This window comes from Hyaloscypha bicolor, assembly GCF_002865645.1.
Source record: "Hyaloscypha bicolor E unplaced genomic scaffold K444scaffold_157, whole genome shotgun sequence".
Classification (NCBI taxonomy): Eukaryota; Fungi; Ascomycota; class Leotiomycetes; order Helotiales; family Hyaloscyphaceae; genus Hyaloscypha; species Hyaloscypha bicolor.
In genome coordinates this window covers 376625-404234 of record NW_020194659.1, presented here as the reverse complement: position 1 = coordinate 404234, position 27610 = coordinate 376625, and the positions used below count along the sequence as shown (strand labels likewise).

Here is a 27610-nt window from a genome sequence, read left to right as displayed (position 1 = left end):
CTTCGCACCGCATTACGACGCTTGTGCGTGTTAGTCATTATGCATGATCGCATACACGCAACAAAGACCATTCACTCCAAGAATGGGCCTCCATCTCTCCTCTCCCTTCCTCCCGTCATTCGATGTCAAATCTACCGCGACGCTGGGCTCATCTGCGACTCCGATATCGATTTCAATGGGCGACTCAATGCCGGTTCATGGCCCCCTTCGGCGACCCCTTCGGCTGACTACCAGAACTCTTACAACTTACTCCTAATTTGTCGTACTGTCAACACTGAGGCCTCGTGCATTCTATACTCCACAAACACATTCTTTATTCAATACAATGATGCTCGCAGCTTCGAAATGCTCAGGAACTTAACGGCGGATTCTATTGCACTATTAACTCAACTTACGGTCCATCTCAATGTAGCATCATGTGAGAAGTGTTGCAATGTTTTGGAGGTTGACGACTTGATTTTTCAGCTCACGCGGGGTAAGCACTCTATATATACATCCGGTATATAAACTACAGTGTACCAGCGTACACTCAGTTCCAACAAGAAGGGTCAGATTTGTTGCAAGGCACACCCAGGAAAATCAGGCCTCTGTCTTAAACATGACAAACCCCTGGGAACCTCGTCACCAGCAATTATTTCCGAGTGGGTTAACACGGCCCGTTATATCTTAGCTCGGATCGAACCTTTCCGTCTTCGCATATATTTTGTCTGCGACGTGGACGGGCTTGAAACAGCAAAGTATCTAGTAGAGCCCTTCCGCAGCATTCCAACACTTGCAGACTGTAGCATCCGCCTGAGCGGACAGCCTGACCCTCTTCTACGAGATTTGGCTCAGGAGGTCGCAACTCAAGCCATGGGATACCAGCACCGCTCGAGTCATAGTCAGACTCAGTCCGCCTTCCGGTTCTTGGACTTGCCGCAAGAACTCCGTCTCCAAATCTTAGAATATACGGATCTCGTCACGCCCCTCTGTGAAGTAGAATGGAGCCCCGAAAACAATTTTTACCTCCATTACTACAGAAGGGGATGTGGTGGATCGTTTGAAGGCTACTTGGACTGCCCTGTCGACTTTCATCAGGCTTGCCAGTTTCGAAATTGCTGGCAAGCCTATTGAACTGGGATCGATTTATCGGTGGAAAATCGATATATTGGAGATTGACAATCTGTAGAATGACTAGTTTTGACTAGATACAGGAGAGTGATTCCATAAAAACAGAGGGAATGGGTTCCCTAGCTATATTCCTGATTTTCACCCCACTATGTGATTTACCCCGTACTTACTTAGTAGTGGGAACGATTTACCAATCTGATTCCTGAATATACGTTTAAGGAACGTAATCGAATGGCAATACTAATAAACGATTAGTATATTCGTATGTAAGTAATACCTAATAATCGGACGAACTGAATTAGTGGTTGAACCTGGAGTGGAAGGAATGGATGCTAGTCAAGCTAGCTAGTTCAATACGCCTCCTCCTTACAGTTGAGGTTTAACGTTAGTGAGGCTAATAATACCTAGCTTTGAACGTAGCAGTTTAAAAGCGGGTCTAGCCAATGGTTTGGTGAGAATATCGGCCGTTATTTCCTGTATAGGAACATACTTGAGCTCAATATCCTTGGTATTAATATGGCCCCTAATAAAATAATATCTAATATTAATATGCTTGGTTTTCTAAGAAAATCGTACGTTTATAGCTAAATCAAGAGCTCCCTAAGCATCCGTTTTTAGCTCGATTAGTCCCATAGGAATCGATATTTCTTTAAATAGTTACTTTAGCTATAGGGCTTCTTTAACTACCGGAGTAAGGGCAATATACTCCACTTCCATAGTAGCAGTTACTATAGTTTTCTATTTAGTACTGGCCCAGCTAATTACTTTACCAAATAGGGTAAAAACCATACCGGAGGTTAATTTGCAGTCCTGTAAATCGCCTCTATAATTGGTATCTGAATACCTAATAAGTCCTTCTTCAGATAAAGTATTATATAGAATACCCATATTAAGTAATCCCTTAATATATCGCATTATATACTTCTATATAGAGCTATAGGAGGCTTTAGGACAGGAATTAGAATGTCCCAAATACCCAGCAGTATAGTAAAAATCGGGTCTTAATACTAGGAATAGCCATATAAGTAATCCTATATAACTCTAATATTCTATAATATTAATATCTTTCCCTTCTGGAACTATAGCTTGAGCTATTAGTATAGAAATAGAAGTAAAACCTTCTATTTAATACCTTTAGAGCATATCTGTAAGATATCGATTTTGGTACAGGAATATAGAACTGTCCTAAAAATATATGATTTCTATATCTAGAAACGTTTTAATTTCTCCCAAATCGGTTATATTAAATTTCTAATAGAGTTACTTCTTAATTTTATTAATTTGAGCCATATTTTTACTAATAATAATTATATCGTCTATATAAATAGTAATTAGAAGAGGTAGCTAATTAATATTATATTCTTGGAATATATATAGGGCTGGATTATAAAGCAATCTCAGGAAACCAATAATACGGAAAAAACTATTAATTACCTAATTCCAAACCCTAGGGGCTTATTTTAACCCGTAAATACTCTTTTATAGGCAGCAAATCAGGTTAGTATCTTTAATAAAACCAGGAAATTATTTTATATAGTACTTCTCTTCCAATTCCCTATAGAGAAAGGCTATTTGGACGTCTATTTACTAAATATAAAGCCCATATTTAGCCGCTAAGGCTAATATAATATATATAGTAGAAAGCCTAGCTACTAGAGCAAAGGTTTCAAAGTAATCTATACTATATTATTGGATATAGCCTTATACTACTAGCCTTGATTTATAGTACCCGTTAGCCTTAATTTTAAATAACTAGTAATATCCGATAGTTTTTTAGTATTTTCTAATTACTAGATCCCATATATAATTATATATATAGGATTATAGCTTCTTCCTAATAGAAGGTTTCCAAAGATGGGTATTAGGGCCAGTAAAAGCTTTATTAATTAATATTAGAATTTTGGAAGCTTCGGTATTCTGGTTAATAACTAGTAAAGTACGAGAATTAGACTATTTCCCGGTAATTCTAGTCGATTTCGGATATTTAGGAATTAATTTACCCCTAACTAGAACCATTTCGGGAAGTATAGGCGCCTCCTAAATTATAGAACCTGAATTAGAACCACTTATAGATAATTCTAGTTCTTGGTTATTATTCCCAAATAGGGGCTCAGGAGCTTTGCTTAAACTAGAAATACCCTTAATTTGGTTATATAATACGCTTTAAGCAGTATTTCCTTTAATATTAGAGTAATTTTCTTAATTATCTTCTAATAGAATATTAAGCTATTAATTTCTAGTATTAATAATAATAGTATCTTTATAAATTATATCGGGATTATATATATTATTACTAGAAGTATTATTATAATCTTTAGTAGTACTAACTAGTCTTCTATATAGCTAGGATACTAGATTCAAGAAATATACTCCCTTAATATATTCTTTAATAGTATAATAATTAGAAATAACGAATATCTACTTATATGAGTTCCAAATACGATATCCGGAACTACTATAGCTAGTAAAAATGCCTCTAAAGGCCTTGGCTATATACTTGTATTATAAGACTATTTCCTTAAATATATAGACATATATTAAGGAACCGAATATTCATAGGTTAGAAACGTTCGGTTTAACCCTATAAAACGCTTTATATAAAATCATACCAATTTTGGATAAATAATATTAATTATAGGCATAAATCCCATATATAGCTACTTCTTCCTAAAACTCGTACGGTAAGCCTAATTATTCTAGCTCTATATACTTTACTTTAATAATTATATATATACTATATTCAGAAATACTATTCTATTCAGGTATATAAGTAGTTATTAGTTCTAGACAAATGTCCTTTAATTTGTACCAGTTCTTGACTTATCCTAATACAAATTCTGGAGTATTATTAAAGTATAGGCACTTGACTTTATTCCTAGTTTGGGTTTTAGAAAAGATTACTTAATACTAAAGATCTATAAAATAGCCCTTTCTATCCGAATTATATACTGCCATATAATATTTAGTATTCTTATAAGTAATAGAAAGTATATAGGAGTTCTTACTAAGGAATAGAACCCTTAATAGCCCCTATAAGTCAATTATAATATACTTTTCCGGAAATAGTTTTTCAGGGTATAGCTCAGTTATACTAGCCCTAGTAATCTTGCTCATATTATATAAATTACAATCAAATGGGTTTTGGTTCTTAAATTAAAGTCTATAAATATAGTTTACTAATTTCAGGATATACTTCGTATTTAGATATCCATATTACTAATACTACGTTTCCAGGAAGGCTAAAGCTTCCGATTTTAATACTTTTAGGGCACGCCCTAAATCAAATTAGTTAAGCTAATATAGCCCTATAAAGGAACTAAAGGTACTAGTTATAATAGTTATTTCTTTATTAATAATTCGGATATTTCCTTGGGAAAATATAATATTACCTCTAGCTTATATAATTTTGGAAATTAATAATAAGGAGGTATTCCGGAATTAGGGGCTATAAAGTATATTATTAAGCTATATTTTTAGCTCTAGTTAGGTAACTAAAAGAATAGTTCCTTTACCCTTAATAAGAATTATTAATTCGTTACCAAGAATAATTAGAAATAGATTAATCTCTTTATATATAATAAAAGAGCTTTTACTCCCCGTAAAATAGTCTATAGTACCTGAATTAATATACCAGATATTCATGAAATTATTATTATATAACTATCTATTAAGAAAAGTACTAATTATTAACTTTATAGTAGTATATACTTTGGGATATATAGGTACTTTAGGATTAGAAAACGCCTTCTTACTAGTAGAATTAGTATCTTTTCCTTTAGAATTATAGAATTCCTGAGCTAATTTATAGCTTATATAGTCCTTAATATTATATCCTTTATACTTATAGAACATATAGTAGGTATTTGGATCCTTGAAATACTTCGGTTTTTTGTCCTTATTTTTGGGCTAATTTCCCAATTAATTTCCTTAAGCAGCTAGTACTTTTGGAATAGAATCAGAAGTAGAATTAGGGGTTTTATTTCTAAATTTGTTCTCTTTAGTAAAAGCGTCCGCTTTAAGTAATTCCAGCTTTAGTTTATTAATATTAGCTCTAATAGAATTCAAGAGGGGTTTATAAAGGTTATATTCCTTTGGAAGGCTATAAATCAGATATCCGGATATAGAAATGTCCGAAATTAACCCGTTTATACCTTTAATTTTAGCTACTTTACAGCTAATATAATTAATAAAGTTATCCATTCCCTTATTGGAATTAAACGTAATAGTTTCCAACTATTAAAGGTATAGAGCTTCTTTCTGAGCTTTTAGCTAGTTCGCTTTAGCTTGAATCTGGATCCAGATCTGGTATATAAGCTTGATTTCCTTGAATTATTACCAGGTATTATAGGTAATAAGTAGATTTAGTACCGTACGAGCAATTACTACTTAACGAGCAGTCGTTTTATCGTCCTTTTGGGCCGATTCCACGAGAGTAGGAGCTTAATCTGGATTAATATACTGCCATAGATCTTCGATAATAAAGATATTTATGGTATTGTCTATCCAGGAGTAGATATTACTATCTGAGAGAGGTTCGATTTTTGTCTCTTTATAGGTGATATATACTAATTTTTTGCTATCTGGTATAGCGGATTTTGCAGAGAACTTTTGCCCAAAAATGGCTGTATTTTTAGTGAATTCTGCTAATGCAAGGCCAATGCGGTAGGTGTAATTCAATAGAATTAACGATTTTGATGAAATCGGAAATAGACAGGTTCATACTAAGTGAGGTCACGTGATCTGAGGATCATGTGAAAGCACTTAGTGGGCGCTATCCGGGCTCATAACCTATTGAACTGGGATCGATTTATTGGTGGAAAATCGATATATTAGAGATTAATAATCTGTAGAATGACTAGTTTTGACTAGATACAGGAGAGTGATTCCATAAAAACAGAGGGAATGGGTTCCCTAGCTATATTCCTGATTTCCACCCCACCATGTGATTTACCCCGCACTTACTTAGTAGTGGGAACGATTTACCAATCTGATTCCTGAACGTACGTTTAAGGAACGTAATCGAATGGCGATACTAATAAACGATTGGTATGTTCGTACGTAAGTAATACCCAATAATCGGACGAACTGAATTAGTGGTTGAACCTGGAGTGGAAGGAATGGATGCTAGTCAAGCTAGCTAGTTCAACAAAGCCGAACCTTGGCACGTGGGTTGCTTTTGCCGCCGCTACCACGCTGCATTCTCATCAAAATGCCGCTGCTGGTCTCCACCTACCTCTCTATTTCTCATATGCAAGCAATTGCGAGAAGATGCTCAGGCGGTCTTTTTCGCCCAAAATCGGTTTATTATTGTCCCCCCAGGAGGATGCACATCTCCTGCTGAAAGCACCCCCGCCCGTCTTGGGATATCTATTTTCCTAACGGATGTTATTCCTCCCCAAGCACTTCCACTACTAAGATCTATTGAAATCGTCTTCCCGCCATTTTACGACGACTACCTCCGTCCTCATGAAACCGCTTACCAAGACTGGCTTCAAACTATTGAGCACGTGAGCGGGCTACTCAATCTCCCGATGCTCACATTGAGCATCTACATGGCGGATTGTATCCTTCATGGCGAACATGTTGCCGATTTCCGGAAAACTTTGACTAAAGAGCAGGGCATGGCGATCATCAAAATGTATGCGCGGACTCTCGGGCCATTGTCGAAACTACGAGAGAATAGATTAGGCCGATTTTTCGTCCGTCTTGCTTGGCCTTTCGCTCACACTCAGTTCGGGCTCGGGAATCCGACATCGGCACGGGAACAGAGTGCATACTTGCAGCAGCGGATTGAGAGACTTGTTATGGGGGATGATTACGATAGCACGGTGGTTCAGACAAAGGATTCAGGGAATAATAATAGTCAATGGCTGCAGGAAGCTTACGCTGACCCCATGTCCTCATAGTTATTATAACAGCTTTTTATTGCGTAAAGTATGTACAAATCTAGCTCGGCGATCTCTTGATGTGGTATGATCAGTTTCTTTCACTCTCTTCTCTCTCTTCAACTCATCAGTGCCGGCCCCTCTTTCTAATTTCCATCTTTATCATTGAATCATATAATGATTTATTACGTCCACTAATCAATGATACAGCTTTCTCCCTTCGTGTTGTTGAGCCTACCGCCAACAATCTTTCTGGTGCCCAGCACTACGGGGGAGGATAACAAGCCGTCGACGCTCGAGGTACTAGCAGGAGAAGATATCCCTGTCGAAAACTTGATGAAGAGAATGTTGAACCCCAAGCCAGGTAGACTTCGGTTGCGAGGTCGTAATCATGAGGGACCTGGTGAAGAAGATTAAGGAATTTTAGATTCTCGCGACGTGGGAAGAGGCGCTGAGAAGGGAGGATATACAAATGATGCGGGAGAACAGGGGGCAGAAGGAATTCGGACGGCTCAAAAACAGCCGAGGGGAGATGGAAGTGAGCAGTGTAGGTAATAGTTTGATCTCAGTCCAGTCTAAACTGCAGTTTAGCGGTCTAGTCTAGCCTCGGCGTATCTCAGTATAGATTAGTGCAGGGTATCTAAAGCGCAGTTTAAAACCCCTTTTGCAAACTGTAAAATTTGTATGTAAACTGCACTAAACTGCACTAAACCGTGGCCAAACTGCAGTCTAACTGCAGTTTGAGCCTTTTCTTGCCAGTTTAGTTTGCCGAATCTAATCAGCAGTTTCAAATTTGAAGGCTGGACTGCAGTTTCAAACTGCAGTTTGCACTATTACCTACCTGGAAGTGAGGTTGTGGAGCTGGACGATTTCAACCTTGGAGATCCGGCTGCTGCCCGGCACTCGATGGACCTCCGCCTGGATGACTTGCTCCAAATCAACCGGTCCCAGCATTCCGAGATCAGGCGTTGTTAAATACTTAATTCTTCACATACTAATTTGCCTGGTGAGTAATAGGCCAAGAAGCACGTGATTATAATAGGCCTTATAATATACTAGCTTATACTTATATTAGAAAATCTAACTTAAGGTTTTTATAGAGCCTAAGTAGCCAATCACAAGTCGTTAACACCATAGCCCCTAACTGATACACCCAATCGATCCCCCGAGGTGGGGGGAGGGGTCGTTTACATTTTCCCGATTTTAGAGGCAAGGCTAAGCGATGGATCTGCCTCTGAAGAATAAAAAAGGTCGGCAGTTTCGAGGTCTCCATGGCTATACAGTACGGTGCAATTGCACTGAAAAAGTGTCGAGACATGCCTTGCCTTGCTAAAAGCCCCGATCACTAATGCCAATATTAGCATTGACGTTGACATGCTCGAAAACGTTCCCAGAAAAAATTGGTTCAATGAAATCCCTGTTCCTGGGACCGGCATAAAATTGTGCGTTGACCGCCTTCGCGCGTGCCATGTGTAATTGGCGGCAGAACGATGCAGCACTCTCCCAGGTCGGCTAGCGCAGGCTTTAGCCCCTCCATCCTCTCAATGTCGAAATTTTGATTTTTGACTTTGACGAACCCTCTTCTTTCTATTTCGTCCCACCACGCTCGCTCGCTCTCTCAGTCTCAATGTCCCACATACTCTTGGGACAGCATATATTCAGTCATTTAGGCTAGCCTCCATCTCGCGTTAAATCTTCCGCAATCACTTTCCTGCCAGCGCCAATCACTATCCTGACTCTTCCGCGAGAGCTGGTATACTGAGAATTCATTTGGCAGTCGATCATCCAGCTACGGACTACAGAATCCCTCGGAACCCTCCCGAAGCTACGCAAGCAACCTGTACATTGTCTTTTGAATACACTGCAGCGACTCTGATCATTGGATCAAGAACCTGGAGGGGGAAAATAATGGCGGAAATTTTCCCTCCCGTCACAGCCCAAATCCTCGATGCAGGAGCCCAAGACGAGGGGCTGATCGCCCTCGAGCTCCAAGATGGCGCTGTCTACCAGGGCTATAGCTTCGGTGCGAAGAAGAGCGTGGCAGGAGAATTGGTCTTCCAGACTGGCATGGTCGGATACCCCGAGTCCATTACCGACCCCTCATACCGGGGACAAATTCTGGTCATCACCTTTCCCCTCGTGGGGAACTATGGCGTGCCCTCCCGAGAGACAATGGACGACCTCCTCAAGGATCTGCCTGCACATTTCGAAGCCTCCCAAATACACATTGCCGGTCTCATTACCGCATCCTACTCCGGCGAAGACTACTCTCACTTTCTCGCTACATCATCACTGGGCACATGGCTGAAGGAACAAGGAGTTCCAGCAATATATGGAGTAGACACTCGAGCCCTGACAAAGAGGATCAGACAGGAAGGAAGCATGCTGGGACGAATGCTGGTGCAAAATTTAAGTCTCTCGAATGGATACACAAACGGTCTTCCCAACGGTACCTCGGCAGTAGCGTCCTCGGAAAACTGGAGATCTGCTTTTGAGACGATCGGTTGGGTCAATCCAAATACACAAAACCTCGTGGCAGATGGTGAGTCCTTGCTCAATCCCAGCCCACGATAAAGGGCTGACATCTTCACCTAGTTTCGATACGAAAACCGAAGTTGTATTCCCCAAGTCCTTCAAACACCCTGAAACACCCCTCTGGAAGACCCTTACGTGTGTTGTGCTTGGATGTTGGTTTGAAGTACAATCAATTACGGTGTCTACTCAGAAGAGGCGTGGAGGTCATGGTCTGTCCGTGGGACTACGATTTCCCAGCCCTTGCTGGTAAGGACTACGATGGCCTCTTCATCTCCAATGGCCCTGGTGATCCTGCCATGATGGAGAAGACCGTGAAGCATATTTCATCCGCCATGGCAGAGAACAGAACACCGATTTTTGGCATTTGTTTGGGACATCAATTGCTGGCTCGAGCTGCTGGTGCAAGCACTCTTAAGATGAAGTTCGGTAACCGTGGACACAACATTCCTTGCACGAATATGCTGACTGGAAAATGTCACATTACATCCCAAAATCACGGTTTCGCTGTGGATGCAGCTACTCTACCCGCCGAGTGGACGGAACTATTTGTCAATGCCAACGACGGCAGTAACGAAGGTATTCGACACTTGAGCAAACCATACTTTAGTGTTCAATTCCACCCAGAGAGCACCCCAGGACCCCGAGACACAGAATTCTTATTTGACATATTCATCCAAACAATTGTTGGTGCCATCAAGGATCGGCAGCTTCTTTCGGCACCTGTTCATTTCCCTGGAGGAGATGCTGAGGAGAACGACAGACTACATCCAAAGGTTGATGTCAAGAAAGTTCTCGTCTTGGGGAGTGGGGGTTTGAGTATTGGTCAAGCAGGAGAATTTGATTACTCTGGAAGTCAAGCGATAAAAGCACTGAAAGAGGAAGGAATTTACACCGTCTTGATCAATCCCAACATTGCAACTATTCAGACTTCGAAGGGATTGGCTGATAAGGTTTATTTCCTGCCCGTTACTTCGGACTTTGTGCGAAAGGTCATTGTCCATGAGCGACCTGATGCGATATACGTTACGTTTGGAGGTCAGACCGCTTTACAGGTTGGCATCCAGTTGAAGGATGAATTTGAAGAGCTTGGAGTGAAAGTTCTGGGAACTCCAATTGACACAATCATCACGACCGAAGACCGAGAACTGTTTGCACGAAGCATGGAATCGATCGGTGAGAAATGTGCGAAGTCTGCGTCAGCAAGCACCGTGGAGGAGGCGATGCGAGTCGTGAAAGGAATTGGATTCCCAGTCATTGTTCGAGCTGCATACGCCTTGGGTGGGCTTGGCAGCGGGTTTGCAGATAACGAGCGGGAATTGCTCGCCCTTTGCAACAAGGCATTTGCTGCAAGCCCGCAAGTTCTGATTGAACGAAGTATGAAAGGCTGGAAAGAAATTGAGTACGAGGTTGTTCGAGATGCTCGAGACAATTGCATCACTGTTTGCAACATGGAGAACTTCGATCCCCTGGGAATCCACACTGGAGACTCGATCGTTGTTGCGCCATCACAGACCCTGTCAGACGAAGATTACAATATGCTTCGAACGACTGCAGTCAACGTGATCCGGCATCTGGGAGTCGTCGGAGAATGCAATATTCAGTATGCACTGAATCCGTTCTCCAGAGAGTACTGCATTATCGAAGTCAATGCTCGATTATCCAGATCTTCAGCACTGGCTTCGAAAGCGACCGGCTACCCGTTAGCTTTCATCGCTGCTAAGCTTGGTCTGGGCATTCCTCTGAACAAGATTTCCAACTCCGTCACCAAGGTCACTTGCGCCTGCTTCGAGCCCTCACTTGATTACGTTGTTGTGAAGATGCCCAGATGGGACTTGAAAAAGTTCACCCGTGTCTCTACCCAGCTCGGATCATCAATGAAGAGTGTTGGTGAAGTCATGAGCATTGGAAGAACGTTTGAAGAAGCCATCCAGAAAGCGATTCGAGCAATTGACTTCCATAATCTTGGCTTCAACGATACAAAAGCGCTCATGTCTATTGACGACGAGTTACAGACTCCTTCTGATCAACGTCTCTTCGCCATTGCAAACGCCATGCACTCTGGTTACTCCGTCGATAAGATTTGGGAGATGACCAAGATTGACAAATGGTTCCTGAGCAAGCTCAAGGGGCTCAGCGACTTTGGCAAGTTGATGACCACATTCAATGCAGGCACCATCACCACAAGTATGCTCCGCCAAGCCAAGCAGCTTGGCTTCTGCGATCGCCAGCTTGCCAAATTCTGGAGCTCGAACGAGCTGGCAGTCAGGAGAATGAGAGTCGAAGCTGGGATTGTACCGGTTGTGAAGCAGATTGATACTGTCGCTGCTGAGTTTCCAGCCTTTACGAACTATCTTGTGAGAAGCCTTCTCCCAGCTTTGACTGTCTCATGATCTTCTCCCGAGACAACCTCTCAATTCTCCCGGAACGACCTTAATCGAGCAATTGCTGACTTCCCCGTTACCTAGTACCTGACATACAATGGCTCAGAGAATGATGTTTCTTTTAATGATCACGGCGTGAGTCAATGTTTTTCTTTCCCGACAGGATGCGCCTGCCTTCCGGATGGACTCGCTGCCTCAGCAATCTCACTGGTTGTTGCTGTAACCGTTGAAATCGACAGCTCCGATTTCAACGACCTTTCGGACCCCTGGACCTTATCTCTTTACTCTCAGCATCCCGTTACTATCGCTAACGCATTCTTTAGATTATGGTCTTGGGATCGGGCGTCGTAAGTCCTCCCATTCTCGGAGTTCTAACTTCTATTTCGAGTGTCCCAGAAGTACTTTTGAGACATTGTCATGACTTGTACATTCCACCTCTTTAGGAAATACTGACTTCGAGAACTTATAGTACAGAATCGGGAGTTCCGTCGAGTTCGACTGGTGCTCCGTTCGAGCAATCCGAACTCTTCGCGAATCTGGCTTCAAGACGGTTATGGTCAACTACAACCCGGAGACTGTCAGCACCGATTACGACGAAGCCGATCGTCTTTACTTTGAGAATATCAACTTGGAAACTGTCCTTGATATCTACCAGATGGAAAACTCGAGTGGTGTGCTCATCGCCATGGGTGGTCAAACTCCGAACAACATTGCTCTTCCTCTGCATCGTCTCAACGTCAAGGTCTTGGGAACATCTCCTGAAATGATTGATACAGCCGAGAATCGTTACAAATTCTCACGTATGCTGGATAGAATCGGGGTTGATCAGCCCACATGGAAGGAATTGACCAGCTTTGATGAAGCAAAGGTCTTCTGCAAGAAAGTGTCATACCCCGTCTTGGTGCGGCCGTCGTATGTTCTCTCGGGAGCAGCGATGAACACAGTTTACTCCGAAGCCGATCTTGAGGCGTATCTTGCACAGGCAGCCGAGGTTTCTCGCGAGCACCCAGTCGTCATTACAAAATACATTGAGAACGCCAAGGAAATTGAGATGGACGCTGTCGCAAAAGATGGGAAGATGGTTGGGCACTTCATCTCCGAACATGTTGAGAATGCTGGTGTTCATTCTGGAGATGCTACGTTAATCCTGCCACCTCAAGATCTCGAACCCACTACAATTCAGCGGATTGAGGAGGCTACTCGGAAGATCGGTGATGCATTGAATGTGACGGGCCCTTTCAACATTCAATTCATCGCCAAAGACAATGATATCAAGGTCATTGAATGCAACGTCCGCGCTTCGAGATCTTTCCCTTTTGTCTCGAAGGTGATGGGTATTGATCTCATCGAAATGGCTACCAAGGCGATCATGGGGATTCCGTTCACCGAGTATCCTCCCACCGAGCTTCCGCCGAACTGTGTCGGTGTGAAAGTGCCGCAGTTCAGTTTCTCCCGACTATCTGGAGCCGACCCCGTTCTTGGTGTTGAGATGGCTTCAACCGGTGAAGTTGCTTGCTTCGGCGTCGATAAGTACGAGGCTTACATCAAAGCCTTGATTTCGACCGGCTTCAAGTTGCCTAATCGGAACATTTTGTTGTCGATTGGTTCGTACAAGGATAAGAAAGAAATGTTGCCCTCAGTCCTTAAGCTGCAACGCATGGGCTACAAGCTCTTTGCCACTGCTGGTACTGCGGATTTCTTGCAGGAGCACGATGTCCCCGTCCAGTACCTAGAGATTCTTGGGGAGGGTGACGACGACCAGAAATCGGAGTTCTCTTTGACTCAGCATTTGGCTAACAACATGATTGATCTCTACATCAATCTTCCTTCCAGCAATCGTTACAGACGTCCAGCCAACTATATGAGCAAGGGTTATCAGACCAGAAGAATGGCTGTCGACTACCAAACTCCCTTGGTGACTAACGTCAAGAATGCCAAGATCCTGATCGAGGCAATTGCTAGACATTTTGATTTGGAGATCAGCAACATTGATGCCCAGACGAGCCACCGGACTGTGGTGCTCCCTGGCCTCGTCAACATTGCAGCCTTTGTGCCAGGTATTGCCACACGTGGCAGTCATGATTTCCAGACTGTTACAAGAGCATCGATATCTGCTGGCTTCAGCATGATCCGCATCATGCCACTTGGTCTTGAAGGCTCCGTGACAGATGCCCGGGCTCTGAAGGCTGCCCAATTAAACAGCAAGCGTGGAGCAAGCTGTGACTACAACTTCTCCGTTGCAGCGACTTCGTCCAATGCTGACCAAATCAGCCAAGTCACGGGAGAAGTCGGATCGCTTTTTATCCCATTCAATCACCTGTCAGACAATATTAGCAAAGTCGCTGCTGTGACTGCACATTTTGAGGCATGGCCAGACTTCAAGCCAATTGTCACCGACGCCAAGATGACGGATCTTGCTTCAATTTTGCTCCTGGCCAGCCTCCACAGCAGGAAGATTCATGTTACCAGTGTCACAACTAAGGACGACATCAAGTTGATTGCCCTCTCAAAACAGAAGGGGCTTAGGGTCACTTGTGATGTTGCAGTCTATGCATTGTTCTTGAGCCAAGATGATTACCCTCAAGCCAAGGTCCTGCCCACCGCCGAAGATCAGAAAGCCCTTTGGGAGCATATGAGCATTATCGACGTCTTCTCTGTGGGTAGCTTGCCATACCAGTTGGCACACGCCGCGAAGCAAGCTCCAAATGCGGCTATTGGCATTGCCGACACACTCCCACTGCTGTTCACTGCAGTGGCTGATGGCAAGCTCACTATTGACGATATCAAAGCACGCCTTCACGACAATCCCAAGGAGATCTTTGAGCTTCACGATCAAATGGGTGCCTCTGCTGAGGTAGAGATCGATCGCCCATACACAATTGCGGCAACGCCTGTCTGGTCTCCCTTTGCAGGAAAGATTATGCGTGGAGCTGTTCAGCGCGTGGTCTTCCAGGAGAAGACTGCTTGCTTGGATGGCGAGCCATGCTATGACGGTGTTGATGGGAAGGACATGTCCTCTCATTTGATTGATTCGCATACCGTCTCGCCTATGTCTCCGGTTGTCAAAGCCATGCCTAGCTCTCCGGCCTTGATTCCAAGACCAGAGAGCGCTCATGGGCGAAGATATTCCATGCTAGCCGCTCCGGCAATGCGTCCTGCAAACCGATCAAGGTTCCTCGATGGCACCTCTGGACAAGCTCAATCCCCGCAACGAACATCTGCCCTCTCCGAGGAGTTTGGACCACCTTTGTATCCTCAGCCAACAATCTCTCCATCACTGCAATCCCTCCTCGGTCAATCCCCTTTCAAGAACCAACATGTCCTCTCCGTTAACCAATTCACCCGCCAGGACCTGCATCTCCTCTTCACAGTCGCGCAAGAGATGCGTCTTGGTGTACAACGCGAAGGCGTCCTCTCAATCCTCAAAGGCCGCCTCCTCTGCACCATGTTCTACGAGCCCTCAACTCGAACATCTGCCTCGTTCGACGCCGCCATGCAACGTCTCGGTGGTCGAACAGTCGCCATCACTACTTCCCACTCGAGCACAGTGAAAGGCGAGTCCCTCGCCGACTCGATCCGCACTCTCGGCTGCTACGGCGACGCTATCGTGCTCCGCCACCCAGACGAAAGCTCTGCTGAGACCGCGGCCAAGTTCTCTCCTGTGCCGATTATAAACGGCGGAAACGGCAGCAAGGAACATCCTACTCAAGCATTCCTTGATCTCTTCACCATCCGTGAGGAACTCGGCACCGTTACGGGATTAACGATCACTTTTACCGGTGACCTTCGATATGGAAGAACAGTCCATTCACTAGTCAAACTGCTCCAGCACTACGACGTCCAAATACAGCTCGTGTCTCCTCGGGCTCTCTCCCTTCCCCGCGAGATCCTGGAGCTCATCAAAGCCAAGCCGGGCCAACTGCTCATCGAGACCACGGAACTGACCCCTGAAGTGATCGCACACTCCGATGTCCTGTATTGCACGCGCGTGCAGAAGGAAAGATTCGATGATCTGGAGGAGTATGAGAGGTTGAAGGATAGCTTTGTGGTGGATAATAGGACGTTGAGGAGCGCGAAGGCGAGCATGATTGTTATGCATCCTTTGCCGAGAAATAGAGAGATTGGCGAGGAGGTGGATTTCGATCAGAGGGCGGCGTATTTTAGACAGGTATGTCTGGTCCCTTTCCTTCCATTTTTCCCTTTCTCCCTCATCCCTCCCTTGTATTGAAAATTTGAGTGGGCTTTGCTAACTGTTTGTCGATAGATGAGATATGGGCTTTACTGCCGAATGGCTTTGCTGGCTTTGGTTATGGCGTCATAAATGTGTCGGGTCTTGCGAAAAAAAAGATAAGCGGTGGAGGAGCGGAGGAGGAGCGGAGGAGGAGCGGTTGGGGGGGGCGTAGATTTCATGTCACTCCTCCACGGGACTTTTCAATTGGATTGTTCAAAGGAGAGAAAAGAGATCGGGGTTAGGAGTATAAAAGAAAAGTCTGATATCCGTGTTTATGAGTTATTGATAGACAAATTTGAGCTGTTTATACCGAGAGGGCAAGATCACCTGCAGGAATATAGACAGTTATTTAAGCTTTGCTCGCTGAGAAGGCACTGGCTGGATGTGCATTCGGTGGAAAGTCTTGAATTTTAATATTCTTAATGGACGTGCGGTTTGCTTCGCGATGCATATGAGTGAGCGGAGAGTAGTAATTACCCACCGCCAACAAGAAGTAAAGCTCGCAATCGTCTCAATGCTATGCAATTCTCTTCTCCGCGCTTGCACTTCAATCTTGTCACTGTTTTCGAATTATACTAATTCCTCGGCAATTCTTCAGCTCACGATTTATGTTTCGTTTTCCTTGACTCCACTTGAGCTGAAATTCAGGGCAGGTTTTAGAGGAAATTGTAGCCAGGTCTTAGGGGACCCACTGAAATCCCATTGAGGGCTAATGTAGGTTCTATCCTCGGCCGTACTTGGGCCCGCGTTCGCAGGACGCCTGGGTCAAGCTGAGGCCGTTCTTAAATCACGCCCTGGCTTGCTCACAATCGGCTCCAGGACTTGGAGGACGGAAGTGGGTCTTTCTAGAGAAAATTTGAAGTTTCAGTCTTTTGATAGCGATATGTAGAGGCACATTCTATACCGTCTGAAGTCGTGTTCTAATGCTGGCTTACAATGCATTCGGGAACTTCCAAGCTCGCCTAAAATAGGGGTTCAGGGGTTGACAGCAATTGTGCCGGGAATACCGCATGCTCCGAGCAAACCTCATTCTCCAGATTACCCAGTCACTACTCTGGGCTATTCTTGAAAAACTAGTGTAGCATCCTGCATGCGCAAGCTTCGGTGTCCATCAGGCGAGCCGCCTGTCGAAACCAGACAAGAATCGGATCCACCTGTTTACCCCGGTTTGTCAATATGAGCGATTGATCAATCGGGGTCCAACTGCGGGCCCCGATTGCTTAATTGCCTACTTAATCGAACTCCGGTTCATAAATGCGAAGTCGAATACAAGCGAACTTTTTAAGATATTAAAATATTATTGTAATTATAAATTATTAAACACTTATTAATAGGGTGTTTTAGAGATAGTTTAATTATCTATATTAATTAAGTAATATTAGCTAGAACCATTTATTATAATTCTAAATAATTTTAATTATAAAATAGTTTTATAAAATATAAAATTATATAAATCTTTATCTTTAATAAAATTTAATCCAAGAAAGATTTATTTAAGTCTCTTATATATATTAACCTTTTTTATTTAATTAAACCTTTGCATTGACTCTTTATTAGAAAGTTATATATTATTTTAAAATTAAGCTTTTTTATTAGCGAATCGGGCGCCTCGCTTAGGCCCGATTAATCAATCGCTCGTATTGGTATCTCGGGGTGGCACTTAGCCTTCTCACAGTTCTATTTGTACATGTATTCGTTGAGGACTCCCCCACTCGATCAAACTCTTCAAGAAATAGAATCCCTTCATCCCCTCGTCTGATCTCAACACCCCACAGGTTGATGGTTCTCCGTTATCTTAACCGTAAACTTCCATATCACATACCCCACGAGAACTATGAGCAGAATCTCACTGAATACTATGCTAAGAAAAAAACAGTGCAATGATCGGCACACTCATGATCCGACAGAGCAGTGCAACCAGCGCAACAACAATTCCTATCTCAACATGGTTCGCAACTTGGTTCGCAACCCGATTCGCAAACAATCGCGTCGAGGCGTCGTCCAATGAAGCTAGAGCAGCAGGCCCGATTAACATCGCGGAGGAGAACATCACAATTGCGCCAGCAAATAGCAAGGAGTCAAAAACTGCGATACTAAAGATCGTAGTCCGGTATTTGAGCTCGGTTTTGTCTTCCATCAAGGGACAGAAGACGGCTAGCGCAAAAAAGGCAAAGACGTTCGCGAGGCTTATTATAAGGGAGAGCGCAACCGCTGCTGCGGCGCCTCGAAAGAGGGATATAGATTTTGTTCGTCGAGATGCTGAATCTGCTAGAGCGGAGAACGAGGAATTGGAAGGCTTTGCTGCGAGAGCGATGTTCCAAGTGTTGATTGTGTCACGCGTGTCGACGAATGTTGAGTTGCTGAGTGCTTTTTCCACGAGATCTTGGATGGAAAACAATGGAGGGAAGGCATGGTAGCATCTCCCTTCGTTGAATCTTACGTGATAATGGTCGGTGTAGTGTTCGCAGACACCTGCAAGGAGAAACAGTCAGCGACCGTTACGAAATATGGGAGAGAACATGGCGAAGCATACCGGAAAACCCCCAAGACCAAACATCCGGCAGATCTGGGTGCTGAAATTGAGTTTCGTCCGATGCAGTTGCTGTGGCGAGGTAATCTATTATTGCAGCAGAATCGGTTCTGAATAAGGACAACCCTTGAGTAGCATCAGACGAACATCCGAGGACAGTAGCGAAGGTTGTTGCAGCTGCAGCTATTTACTTTTGAGCATCTGGTGAGGTTTATTAGACCGCAGAAGAAGACCTACTAAAATATAACAAAATAAACCAAATCTTCTGTATTGCTGGGTTAATGAACGGCTTTTTCGTGGGTTTCTCCCGAGACTCCTCATCACACTCCTTCGCTGCTGTGGGAGTCAGTGCCAAACAACTGCAGGAGCAACGCTAAGAGACGAACTCATTATGAATTTGAGCAATCCAGACTGGAATTGTCCCTAACAATTGCCAATCTTCTAGTAAGTCTGTACGATTCCTCGTAAATGAAGGAAGAGCAGTACATGGAGTTTGGCGTGGTGGGCGGGTTGGTGGGTGGCGATTAATCTTTCTTCATCCAAAGCTGCACTCAAGCCATGAAAGAGGCTTCCAGCCTCAAATTCTATGCACCCGTGTTTGGAAGATATTCTTATCATTGCCGTTCTAAAATGGGGCACGGTTCATGGGGTTGACCCGTGTCGGGTAAACTTTTCGATATAAGGCTAGCACTCACGCCTGAAAGTGTACCAAAGAAGAACAGGCTTACAGATCAATTTCCTTTCTCTCCTTATCTTTGAGGCGGATTGAATAATGTTCGATTTCTTTGGGTTCATTTCAGCCACAATATTGGACGCCTCCAGTTGAGCATTACCGATGGCTTTGTGGCGACCCCCCCCCGTTTCACAGTAATCAAAACAAGTATCGACTGAGCTCACCCTCTTTAACCTCAATCTTGGCACAAAATCTGTGGTTCCGGTGCAGAATATGGACGTCCTGTTAAAACAAACTTTCGCTGATCTCTTGTAATTTTACTCTTTACCAAGGCAAGCTCATCAACTCAGCTGAGGGAACGAATTGCTCTGTTTCCACCAATTTTTGAAATGTCAAGCCGATCCAAGACACTCTTTTCAAGGCCTGTTTGGAAAGGATTCGGCCCAGACGAGTTGATCAAAAGACTCGTAGCCTCGTCATCTTGAAACACCGCGAAAACATCATCCAAGCAGGACTTGATCTTGCGATCCTCAGAACGTCTAAAATTCCGAAAACCACCAATGATGCAACAACACCCAGAAACTTCCTTGCAGAGCACTCGAATAGGCACTATGCACTCTGTGCCAGAGTTGAAAGTCCAATTCAACACATTGAATTTCTCCTCACTTGTCCAGCCATCAAGTATCGCTCCTTGGTGGTACTTGTCCCAGCAGTTGGTATAAAAAAAAGTACACTAGTCCCACTAAAATACCCTCTTGTGTGTTCCTGCTGCCAGCATAACTCTTGGGTCGACACGGAGATGCCACAACGGGTAGCTGCCTTTTCCTTGCTGTACCGAAAACAATTGCGCTCGAGGTTGTTGACTTGGGTCCGAATAGCCAGAGTCTCGGATTTGGAACAGATAACTAAGTTCTGAGCTTGCGGATAACAGAACCATCAACTTTCATCCTGTTGGCTTTTGCAGCAAACTCATCCGTCACGGTCTCTTGAATGCCAGGCTGGACCAGCAACATGGCTTTCGCAATGTAAGACTGCATAACTTCGTTTGGCTTCGCACCTTTCATTTCAGATTCTTTATCCACCAGGATCGGGTCCAACGCCAACAGATTTCCCGCGTAGCTCTCCTGTAACTCTCGCATGTGCGTCAATAGACGATATATCTCTCCAACTCCGTCCGAGTTTGCATTCACGGCGCGAAGAATGTCCACGTCCCTTTCTACGGATTTTGACCCGTGGAATTCGAGCACATTACTAGTTTCAAAGTCAGCCTTAATCCACCAGTGACAGTCACTGAAATGCAGGTTTCGGCACTCACAATATCAACTTCCGATATAATGCTCCTAGAGCTGCAAAATGCGCCTCGATGGTCGTCCCCAACTCAGTAAGTCCTCCCTCTCCACAAAATGCCACTTCAACTTCTCATACTGCCGTTTCATCCAATCTCGTTTCCTCTTCCCATATCCGTTCAACACTGGAATATTTCAGCACCTTGTCCGCGAATTCTTTTACTGGTGGCTTCAAAGCTTCAACTATTGGCATTAAAGTGCTGGCTTTCTTTTCTTCGAGGGTAGAGATGGAAACCCTTTCTTCTTCTTCAACTGCATTTGAGTGCATGGTTTAAAGCGAACAGGTTATAGGCGTTATGAATGAAGAGGCTCGTTTGCGATCTGAAGAACTGCCTGTTACGGAATTCAGAGCCTTGGTGATTTCGAGGAGGTTGACGGCGGCTATGATATCGCCAGCGCTCCAGCCGAAGGACATGTTTTTAATTGAGCTGTAATGAGGTTTACACAAACTTACACAGAGTGGGGTTAAAGGGGAGCAGAAAAGATGAGCCGGGCATAGTGAAGATGCTGTGCCGTTGAAGCTTTGTGGGTGTGGCCGCAGCTTGGTGCCCAGCTAGATCGCTGCTGTAATGCCTCCTAGACGGTCCAATAGTTGAACTATCTTTCGGTGTGCTCAAGGAGCATGCATACGAGACAAAACTGGTCTCATTTCATCTCACAACGAGTTTCTTTCTCAACCTCAAGGTAACCTGCGCCGAATCTTAAATAACGTCGCATCTCAAGTGTTGATCAGGTTGCCTCCTTGCTCACGCACTGATCTCCCTCGGCTCACCTGCTCACATAAAGAAAACCCTATTGACATCGCGGTAAAACAAAATGAGAGTATCTGCATTGCGACTAACCAAAGCGAGCGCTTCAGTCAATTCAAACTCACTGTACTACCAATTCCGCTGATGACCCCTAAGTAGCTATCATCTGACATACAGGAAAGATTGTTTTGTTTACAAACAACTAGTAAGGAAAACACTCTATGACTGAGTGATTGTGCCTCCAGTCGTTGTAGATCCCGGAGAATCCATCGTGAAAGAAATGACTGCCACCGAGCCACCAAGAGCCTTGGTAGCAAAATTGAAAATACCATATCGGTATCCCAGAAAGAAATTCCAGGCGCTATTGAGAGTCAAGCTTCCAAGTGCTGTGAAGGTCGAGCCGTCTGTGCTATAGTAGAAAGTTCCCTGCTTTCCGGTCCCAACATGAATATCAGCATAGATGCGCAGCCATACTTTTCCACCTGAAATCGTAACACCTTTAACTTCAGCTCCTGTGCTGGCTGTGCCCCATGTTGAGGTCATGGTCAGTCCGGACCACATGGATACCCTGAATGTGCCCCTATTGTTCACAACCCCGATCCAAGCACTTGTGTCTCGTAGAAGCACAAGCCCAGCGCGATCACCGTCTTTCATCTTAGAGTAATCCAGTATTATCGTCCCTGACGACGTGGGCCCAATAATTCTGTGTGTGAGGGTGTTGCACGCGGAATACAGGTCAGATGTTACTGTTGCTGCGTTCAAAATGAGACCGTTGTTGACAGAGAATTTGGTAGTATCGGAATTGTGATTCCATTCCCATTGTGGGCCGAGTGAGGTCCCTTGGAAAGAATCGGTACCAGTGTACGACTCCAGAACTCGAGGCGCCAGAGGGTAGTTGTAAGACGATCCCCACGCTCCGCTCACCAGGGTGATGACCGGGAACCCGTCGGAGCCCCATGTTATCGGTGCGAGAACGGGCATTCTTCCGCCAGGATAGCTGTCCACAAATGCCATGTAATACCATGTCCCATTTTGTGTCTCGACCAAACTGCCTTGGTGAGGAACCCCCCCGCCCGGAATAGGAGACCCTAGATTCAAAAGTAGTTCTTTGATGGTATATGGGCCAAATGGCCCGCTAGAAGATTGTAACACATATTGCCCGTTGGCAGGTTTAGTGGAGAATATGTAATACACTCCTTTGATCTTATACATTCGGGATCCTTCTAGCGTACCGATACTGCTAGGTGTATTGTAGACGACCTGAGTCTTCACTTGACCGAGGCCATCCGCTGAGAGTTGTGCAACCGAAATTTGAGTATTCCCATAAGCCACATACATAGTATCGTCATCATCGATAAGGAGTCCGCAATCGTAGTAACAAGTGTTGATTTCTGAGCGAGGGGTCCACGTGTTCGTAGCAGAGGTAGAGGTGTAAACATAAGTACGACTATACTCAATACAGCCAATCCAGTAGAATTGCTTGTTGCTTGCTCTGTATCTCATAGTAGATGCAAAGATGCCCTTTACATAAGCATTCCCACCTTGCAAATTGTACTTGTTCCCCCAGGGGAGGTTAGGCACAGCATGGCCTATGTATTCCCAGTTGACGAGGTCGTAAGATTGTAGAATTGGGGCACCAGGCGAGTAGTGCATAGTCGAAGCAGTGTAGTAATAAACATCGTCGACGCGGAAGACGTCGTTGTCAGCGAGATCCTCCCACAAAACTGGGTTGGTAAATTGTTCTCCGTGCGTTAACACGGCCAGGAAGCCGGAACAGAAAGTAAAAATGGCGAACTTCATCGCGAGAGCGAGGAAAGAAACAAAGCCTCGAGCTTAAAAGAACATAGGGAGCTTGACAATCATTTGTAGAAGACCCAATATCGCAGATTTTCCAGATGATCATTAACTTAATATCCGTAAATCCGGGCACAATTGTTCCGGACATCGCGGGGTCACACCTCGAATTCGGAAAGAATATTCCGGAAGGAATAAATGTTTCTTCCTCCTGAAATATTTGAGATTAATTGCGCTATTTTGCCTGTTAATTCTAATTATTTGGTTTGTCCGCTTCTCAAGAAGTTCTTGGCACTACTTCTGTTGTTGGTGTGGAACTAGAATAATATATTTCAGTGCCCTAGTATTCTGAGTTACAGGGTATGAAACGAGCCAAATCAAGATGAATCTAGGCTCATAGAGTACTATAGATTACTGCGGGGTCTCACGGGACTAGGGCATATGAGAATAATTACCAGGTAACTATTTATCTTAATGTTTATCCCATCTAGCTGTCACTAGTCACGTCGCTTATTGCATTCATAATACTTCAGAACTTTAATCGCTCTATTATAAGACATACTCTAATACTAATAAATATACGTATTTAATCCATTTTAACTCAATCTATCCAATCCGTATTAAAATTAATTAAAAAACTGGGTTTAATTGGCCTTTATAAAATATCATAGTTACAACAAGCGACTGACGGATGAGACCTGGATGAGATACGGATGTTGGAATAGAATAAAGGACCAAAGACCAGATGAGACAGTCTTAAAAAGTGGGATTACGAATGCTCATGAACTAACGCCGAGAAGCTGAGTACTCCGTACAGTAACGTCAAGTATTGTGTTGTTGATCACGGGTGGTCAGCAAGCTTCCCAACGAAGTGGCAAGACTGGGCTCCTTTACAAACAACCTTTCACCCATGACTATTTGCTAGAGTACCCTCTCCAGGAAATGGAATGGTTGCCTCCATGCATTATTGCAGATCCTCCAAAAAGTGCTGTGATATGTCATCCAAAATTAGAAATGCTATTAAAATTTATTTTTATTTATCACTTGGCTATTAAATTCCCTTAAACTCGGCACATTCGCCCGTCATTAGCCACGTTCCAAACCTCACTACCAACGCCCTTTGTAGCATAAAAGAAAGAGTTGGGATCCCACTTCAGCTTGATAGCCAACAGGGCTGGATAGTTAGCGCCGAAGAACACGTCTTGGAAGTTTGGCTGGCGAAAATCGGCCTCGTTCATGTATGCCCCACTGCCAGGGGTAACAGCCTCCAGTTGTGGCACAAACTCATCGGTCATCAAATCCTGCTCGTGAATCATATCGGACCAGGGCGCCGTGGAGTCCCATGCGGTCGTCAAATATGTGTGTATTAAGGCATCGCGCCAGGCGGGTAGTACGGCATTTGACACGTTGCCTGATTTCACTGGTGCTGAGACATCTGTAGCTATGCCTACCAGAAGGACACCGTTCTCGGTAATGTTGCGCAAGACAGCTTGAAGTCCATCGTTGTTGTCTTGCACCACAGAGCGCGGGACTAGTCGACTGCCAAACTGGTATTCCTCGGCGCCAATGTTGCCATACGGAAGCGGTCCCATGTAGGTAGCGTAATGCTCTTCGTAAGTCGCAAATTCGGTATAAGCCACCTCAAATGGAATGCTGAGGCTATTCAGGACAGCAATGAATGGGCTGAGGATGGCCTTGACTTCTGCAGAGGTTTTGTTGTAAGCCGTCAAGGGATTGATGATGAAGTATGCGTCGGTGAAGTAGTACACGACCATAGTCCCATTGTCGACCATAGCAGGTAGAAGAGTATGGAACTCTGCGACAGCCTTGTAAAATATATCTGTTGTCGTATAGGCGGCAGCAAACTGCAGACCCGCTCCGCTGACCATAGTGTCCGGGTATGTCTTGACTGTCATAGAGACAACAACGCCATAGTTTCCACCCCCACCACCGCTCAAAGCCCAGTAGAGATCTGAATTCTCAGTTCGGGAGGCAGTAACTAAAACTCCGGAAGCAGTGACAACCTCGAACTGGAGGGTCTGGTCCGCTGCGAGACCGAATTCAGTGCTCAAAGCAGAGTGTCCACCACCTTGAGTGTAACCGCCAGCAATACCGACGGTGGGACATTCACCTCCGACTACCACCAGGCCTTTTGCTGAAGCCGCCTCCAAGATTTCATACCCTTCAATGCCGGCTCCGATCTTCACTGCCGATCCTTGGTAATGGCGGTCTGACCATTCTTGGAACTCAATATCTTTGAGATAATGGGTCCAGACAGAAAGAGCCCCGGCACCGGTAGACCTCCCGAGGAAACTATCGACTTAGTAAATTTCTTATACTCAAGAAAATTTGCGTAACTTACTCATGGCCTGTGTTACGTATCACGAAACGGATGTTATTGCTCTCCGCAAACTTGATACCAGCAATCACATCATCAACTGTCGACATGTTGATTGCATACCGGACGTAATTCCCAAGAAGGCAAGGCTTCGACTCGGCAGTGAACGGGTCACAGCTCTGATTTGCAAAGTACGGCGCCATTACCGATGAGGACGAGTCTAAACTACCCTGAAGTTTAGAACTACCAGTCGTCAAATGGGAGATCGTGGACGGAACTTACTGCGTCTGCGGGAGGGTCCATTCGCTTTGTAAGTTCGCACACTCGGCAGCGTTGAAAGTTGGGTCATGACAAGGCGTCCCGATGGGGACTGTGGAAATAAGTCGGCCTCCGACTGTGCTGTTGAGGTTACTCCAGGCTTTAGTTGATGGCCAACAAGAATCGCCTGGGAAACAATGGCAGCTTTTAGAAGCCAGGGCCATGGATGACTGGGCGACTAAGGCGGCGATGGTGGAGAACTTCATCTTGGCTTCTGTGTCTTCGGAAAGAGAGGATTGAGAGATGAGCGAAGGGAACGAGGCAGCCCGGAAACATTTTATCTTCTTCGGAAAGTAAAAAGAGCAAAGGGCACACGTGAAGTCAATTTCCAAATCCCCACGGCTTCCCGGGCCACCGTTTATTTTGACTAGGGGGTAGTGGCGGGGCTGCTGTCACCGCCGCCCCATACTGCTTCAGGAAGGCAAACCTGTAGTATATCTATCGTAGAAATCGCCTCACTATCACATTCAATAAGCAGTTCTAGGAGTAGAATCCACAGGACGGTAATTAAATGATAGAGGGGAACCAATGCCGAGATGGGTGAATGGCCAACACACGAAAAACCCTGGGGAGTTGGCTTTTGAATGTCTTCTTTTGTTCTTGTCGCGGTTTACCATGTTGATATTTCGTCTGATATACCGTCCCCGGTGTTCCTGCGTCGACAGGCAGGTCTCGATCATCAGGGGGGAGCTATTGGTTCTTTGCGGCCCGATATAGATGGTCGTGCCTCGGGACTCGAGGGATGGATCAGTGAAAAGGGGTCGGAGCAAAGTTGAATGGAGATGCGCTATGATCGTAAAGAACCCCATTCTAGCCACAGGGGGTCCGTGAGCGCCACCATCGCGCAATAAATTTATACGGCACTGCATTGCCTCATCGGCAACTCCTTGAACAACCCCACTTCGCAGCAGTCCAGATCATCTCCGATCCGAATCAGAGACTCCACCAAGGATCGAAATTGGGTGCCTTAAGCCCGTTGCGCAACACATCCTTAGTATTGTTCGAAGTAGGCAAATTCGAAGATAGATACAGAACAGAAAGTAATTAATGTCTCAGACTAGAGAAAAGGTCGATACTCTGTCTCGTGGTGCTTAATAGAGAAGGGAATGGCTCTGTGGTGCATTCGCTCTCTGTTAGTGGCGGTGGTGGCCGGTGGTGGCGCAAATCCAGTTAGGGTTCACGCCTGAGGGGTCTGGTCCGGTGGTTTCGGAGCGGAGCAGACCCCTGAAGGAAGTTGAAGTTTCAAGGAGGGACCAACGCGAGGAGACCTTCCAAGAAGCTAATTTATGTTTTTCTTATGTTTTTCAAATCATAAAAGTCTATAAAGGATTTATTGCGATTTATCCAATGCAACCAGGAGCTTTACCAGGTCTCGCTTAGCAAAATGCGTTGGCCTTCGTGATACCAGTAGTCTGCCTATTAGATTAAGGTTGCATCTCATTTTCATCGCCTGCGCTGCATGAATTCTCACGATTCGATCCTTGGAAATGCAGATCGGTCCTGAGCCCAGATCAAGTGATAATGCCGATGCTATTGACAGCGATTTTGCTCTAATCGTCGGCCTCGCGTCGCTGGCCGACTCGGGATGTTGCCGACGACTAGTCCGTCAAATGCCGCAGGAAGGTAGTTACCACACTGAGTGGGAGAAAAGGACCGCACCCGATCTTCGTAAGATATGCCCAGAGCGGTTGTCCCTGCGCATGGCCCGCAAGTGACACAT

The 27610-nt window shown here is 44.8% G+C and overlaps 7 protein-coding genes across 7 annotated transcripts; 3 read left to right on the top strand and 4 right to left on the bottom strand.

Moving 5' to 3' along the window:
• Positions 1-39: 39 nt before the first annotated feature.
• K444DRAFT_541755 (uncharacterized protein) lies at positions 40-7016 on the top strand (the record flags this gene model as incomplete). Its single annotated transcript, XM_024875824.1, has 4 exons — positions 40-444; positions 523-1085; positions 5470-5474; positions 6262-7016. The coding sequence occupies 4 exons, from the start codon at positions 40-42 to the stop codon at positions 7014-7016; spliced, it is 1728 nt and encodes a 575-aa protein (XP_024730221.1).
• A 90-nt stretch (positions 7017-7106) lies between these two features.
• On the top strand, positions 7107-7504 carry K444DRAFT_172850 (uncharacterized protein). Its single transcript, XM_024870751.1, has one exon. It carries the CDS (start codon positions 7197-7199, stop codon positions 7410-7412), a length of 216 nt encoding a protein of 71 aa, XP_024730220.1. The 5' UTR covers positions 7107-7196; the 3' UTR covers positions 7413-7504.
• Positions 7505-8903: 1399 nt separating this feature from the next.
• K444DRAFT_571899 (carbamoyl-phosphate synth) lies at positions 8904-16681 on the top strand (the record flags this gene model as incomplete). Its single annotated transcript, XM_024877335.1, has 6 exons — positions 8904-9537; positions 9591-11884; positions 11996-12046; positions 12235-12258; positions 12381-16079; positions 16176-16681. The coding sequence occupies 6 exons, from the start codon at positions 8904-8906 to the stop codon at positions 16230-16232; spliced, it is 6759 nt and encodes a 2252-aa protein (XP_024730219.1). The 3' UTR covers positions 16233-16681.
• Positions 16682-17912: 1231 nt separating this feature from the next.
• On the bottom strand, positions 17913-18559 carry K444DRAFT_702610 (uncharacterized protein; the record flags this gene model as incomplete). The annotated part of the gene is made up of 1 exon (XM_024888057.1): positions 17913-18559. A coding segment is annotated over one exon (556 nt), but the record flags the coding sequence as incomplete, so codon positions are not given.
• Positions 18560-20250: 1691 nt separating this feature from the next.
• Positions 20251-21188, bottom strand: K444DRAFT_635539 (uncharacterized protein; the record flags this gene model as incomplete). The annotated part of the gene is made up of 4 exons (XM_024883877.1): positions 20251-20596; positions 20661-20737; positions 20771-20943; positions 21146-21188. The coding sequence occupies 4 exons, from the start codon at positions 21186-21188 to the stop codon at positions 20251-20253; spliced, it is 639 nt and encodes a 212-aa protein (XP_024730217.1).
• Positions 21189-21659: 471 nt separating this feature from the next.
• On the bottom strand, positions 21660-23240 carry K444DRAFT_541808 (glycoside hydrolase family 43 protein; the record flags this gene model as incomplete). The annotated part of the gene is made up of 1 exon (XM_024875828.1): positions 21660-23240. The coding sequence occupies one exon, from the start codon at positions 23238-23240 to the stop codon at positions 21660-21662; it is 1581 nt and encodes a 526-aa protein (XP_024730216.1).
• A 1007-nt stretch (positions 23241-24247) lies between these two features.
• On the bottom strand, positions 24248-26582 carry K444DRAFT_599716 (isoamyl alcohol oxidase). The gene is made up of 3 exons (XM_024878587.1): positions 25855-26582; positions 25597-25797; positions 24248-25547 (listed from the first exon to the last, which is right to left on the bottom strand). The coding sequence occupies exons 1-3, from the start codon at positions 26094-26096 to the stop codon at positions 24296-24298; spliced, it is 1695 nt and encodes a 564-aa protein (XP_024730215.1). The 5' UTR covers positions 26097-26582; the 3' UTR covers positions 24248-24295.
• Positions 26583-27610: the final 1028 nt, after the last annotated feature.

Bases quoted from the DNA above. Each gene is read 5' to 3' on its own strand.
- K444DRAFT_172850 (XM_024870751.1), top strand. From the start codon at position 7,197: ATGATACAGCTTTCTCCCTTCGTGTTGTTGAGCCTACCGCCAACAATC.
- K444DRAFT_599716 (XM_024878587.1), bottom strand. From the start codon at position 26,096: ATGAAGTTCTCCACCATCGCCGCCTTAGTCGCCCAGTCATCCATGGCC. The intron at 25,798-25,854 runs GTAAGTTCCGTC...ACTTCAGGGTAG, and splicing joins TGGACCCTCCCGCAGACGCA to TTTAGACTCGTCCTCATCGG. The intron at 25,548-25,596 runs GTAAGTTACGCA...CTAAGTCGATAG, and splicing joins ATACGTAACACAGGCCATGA to TTTCCTCGGGAGGTCTACCG.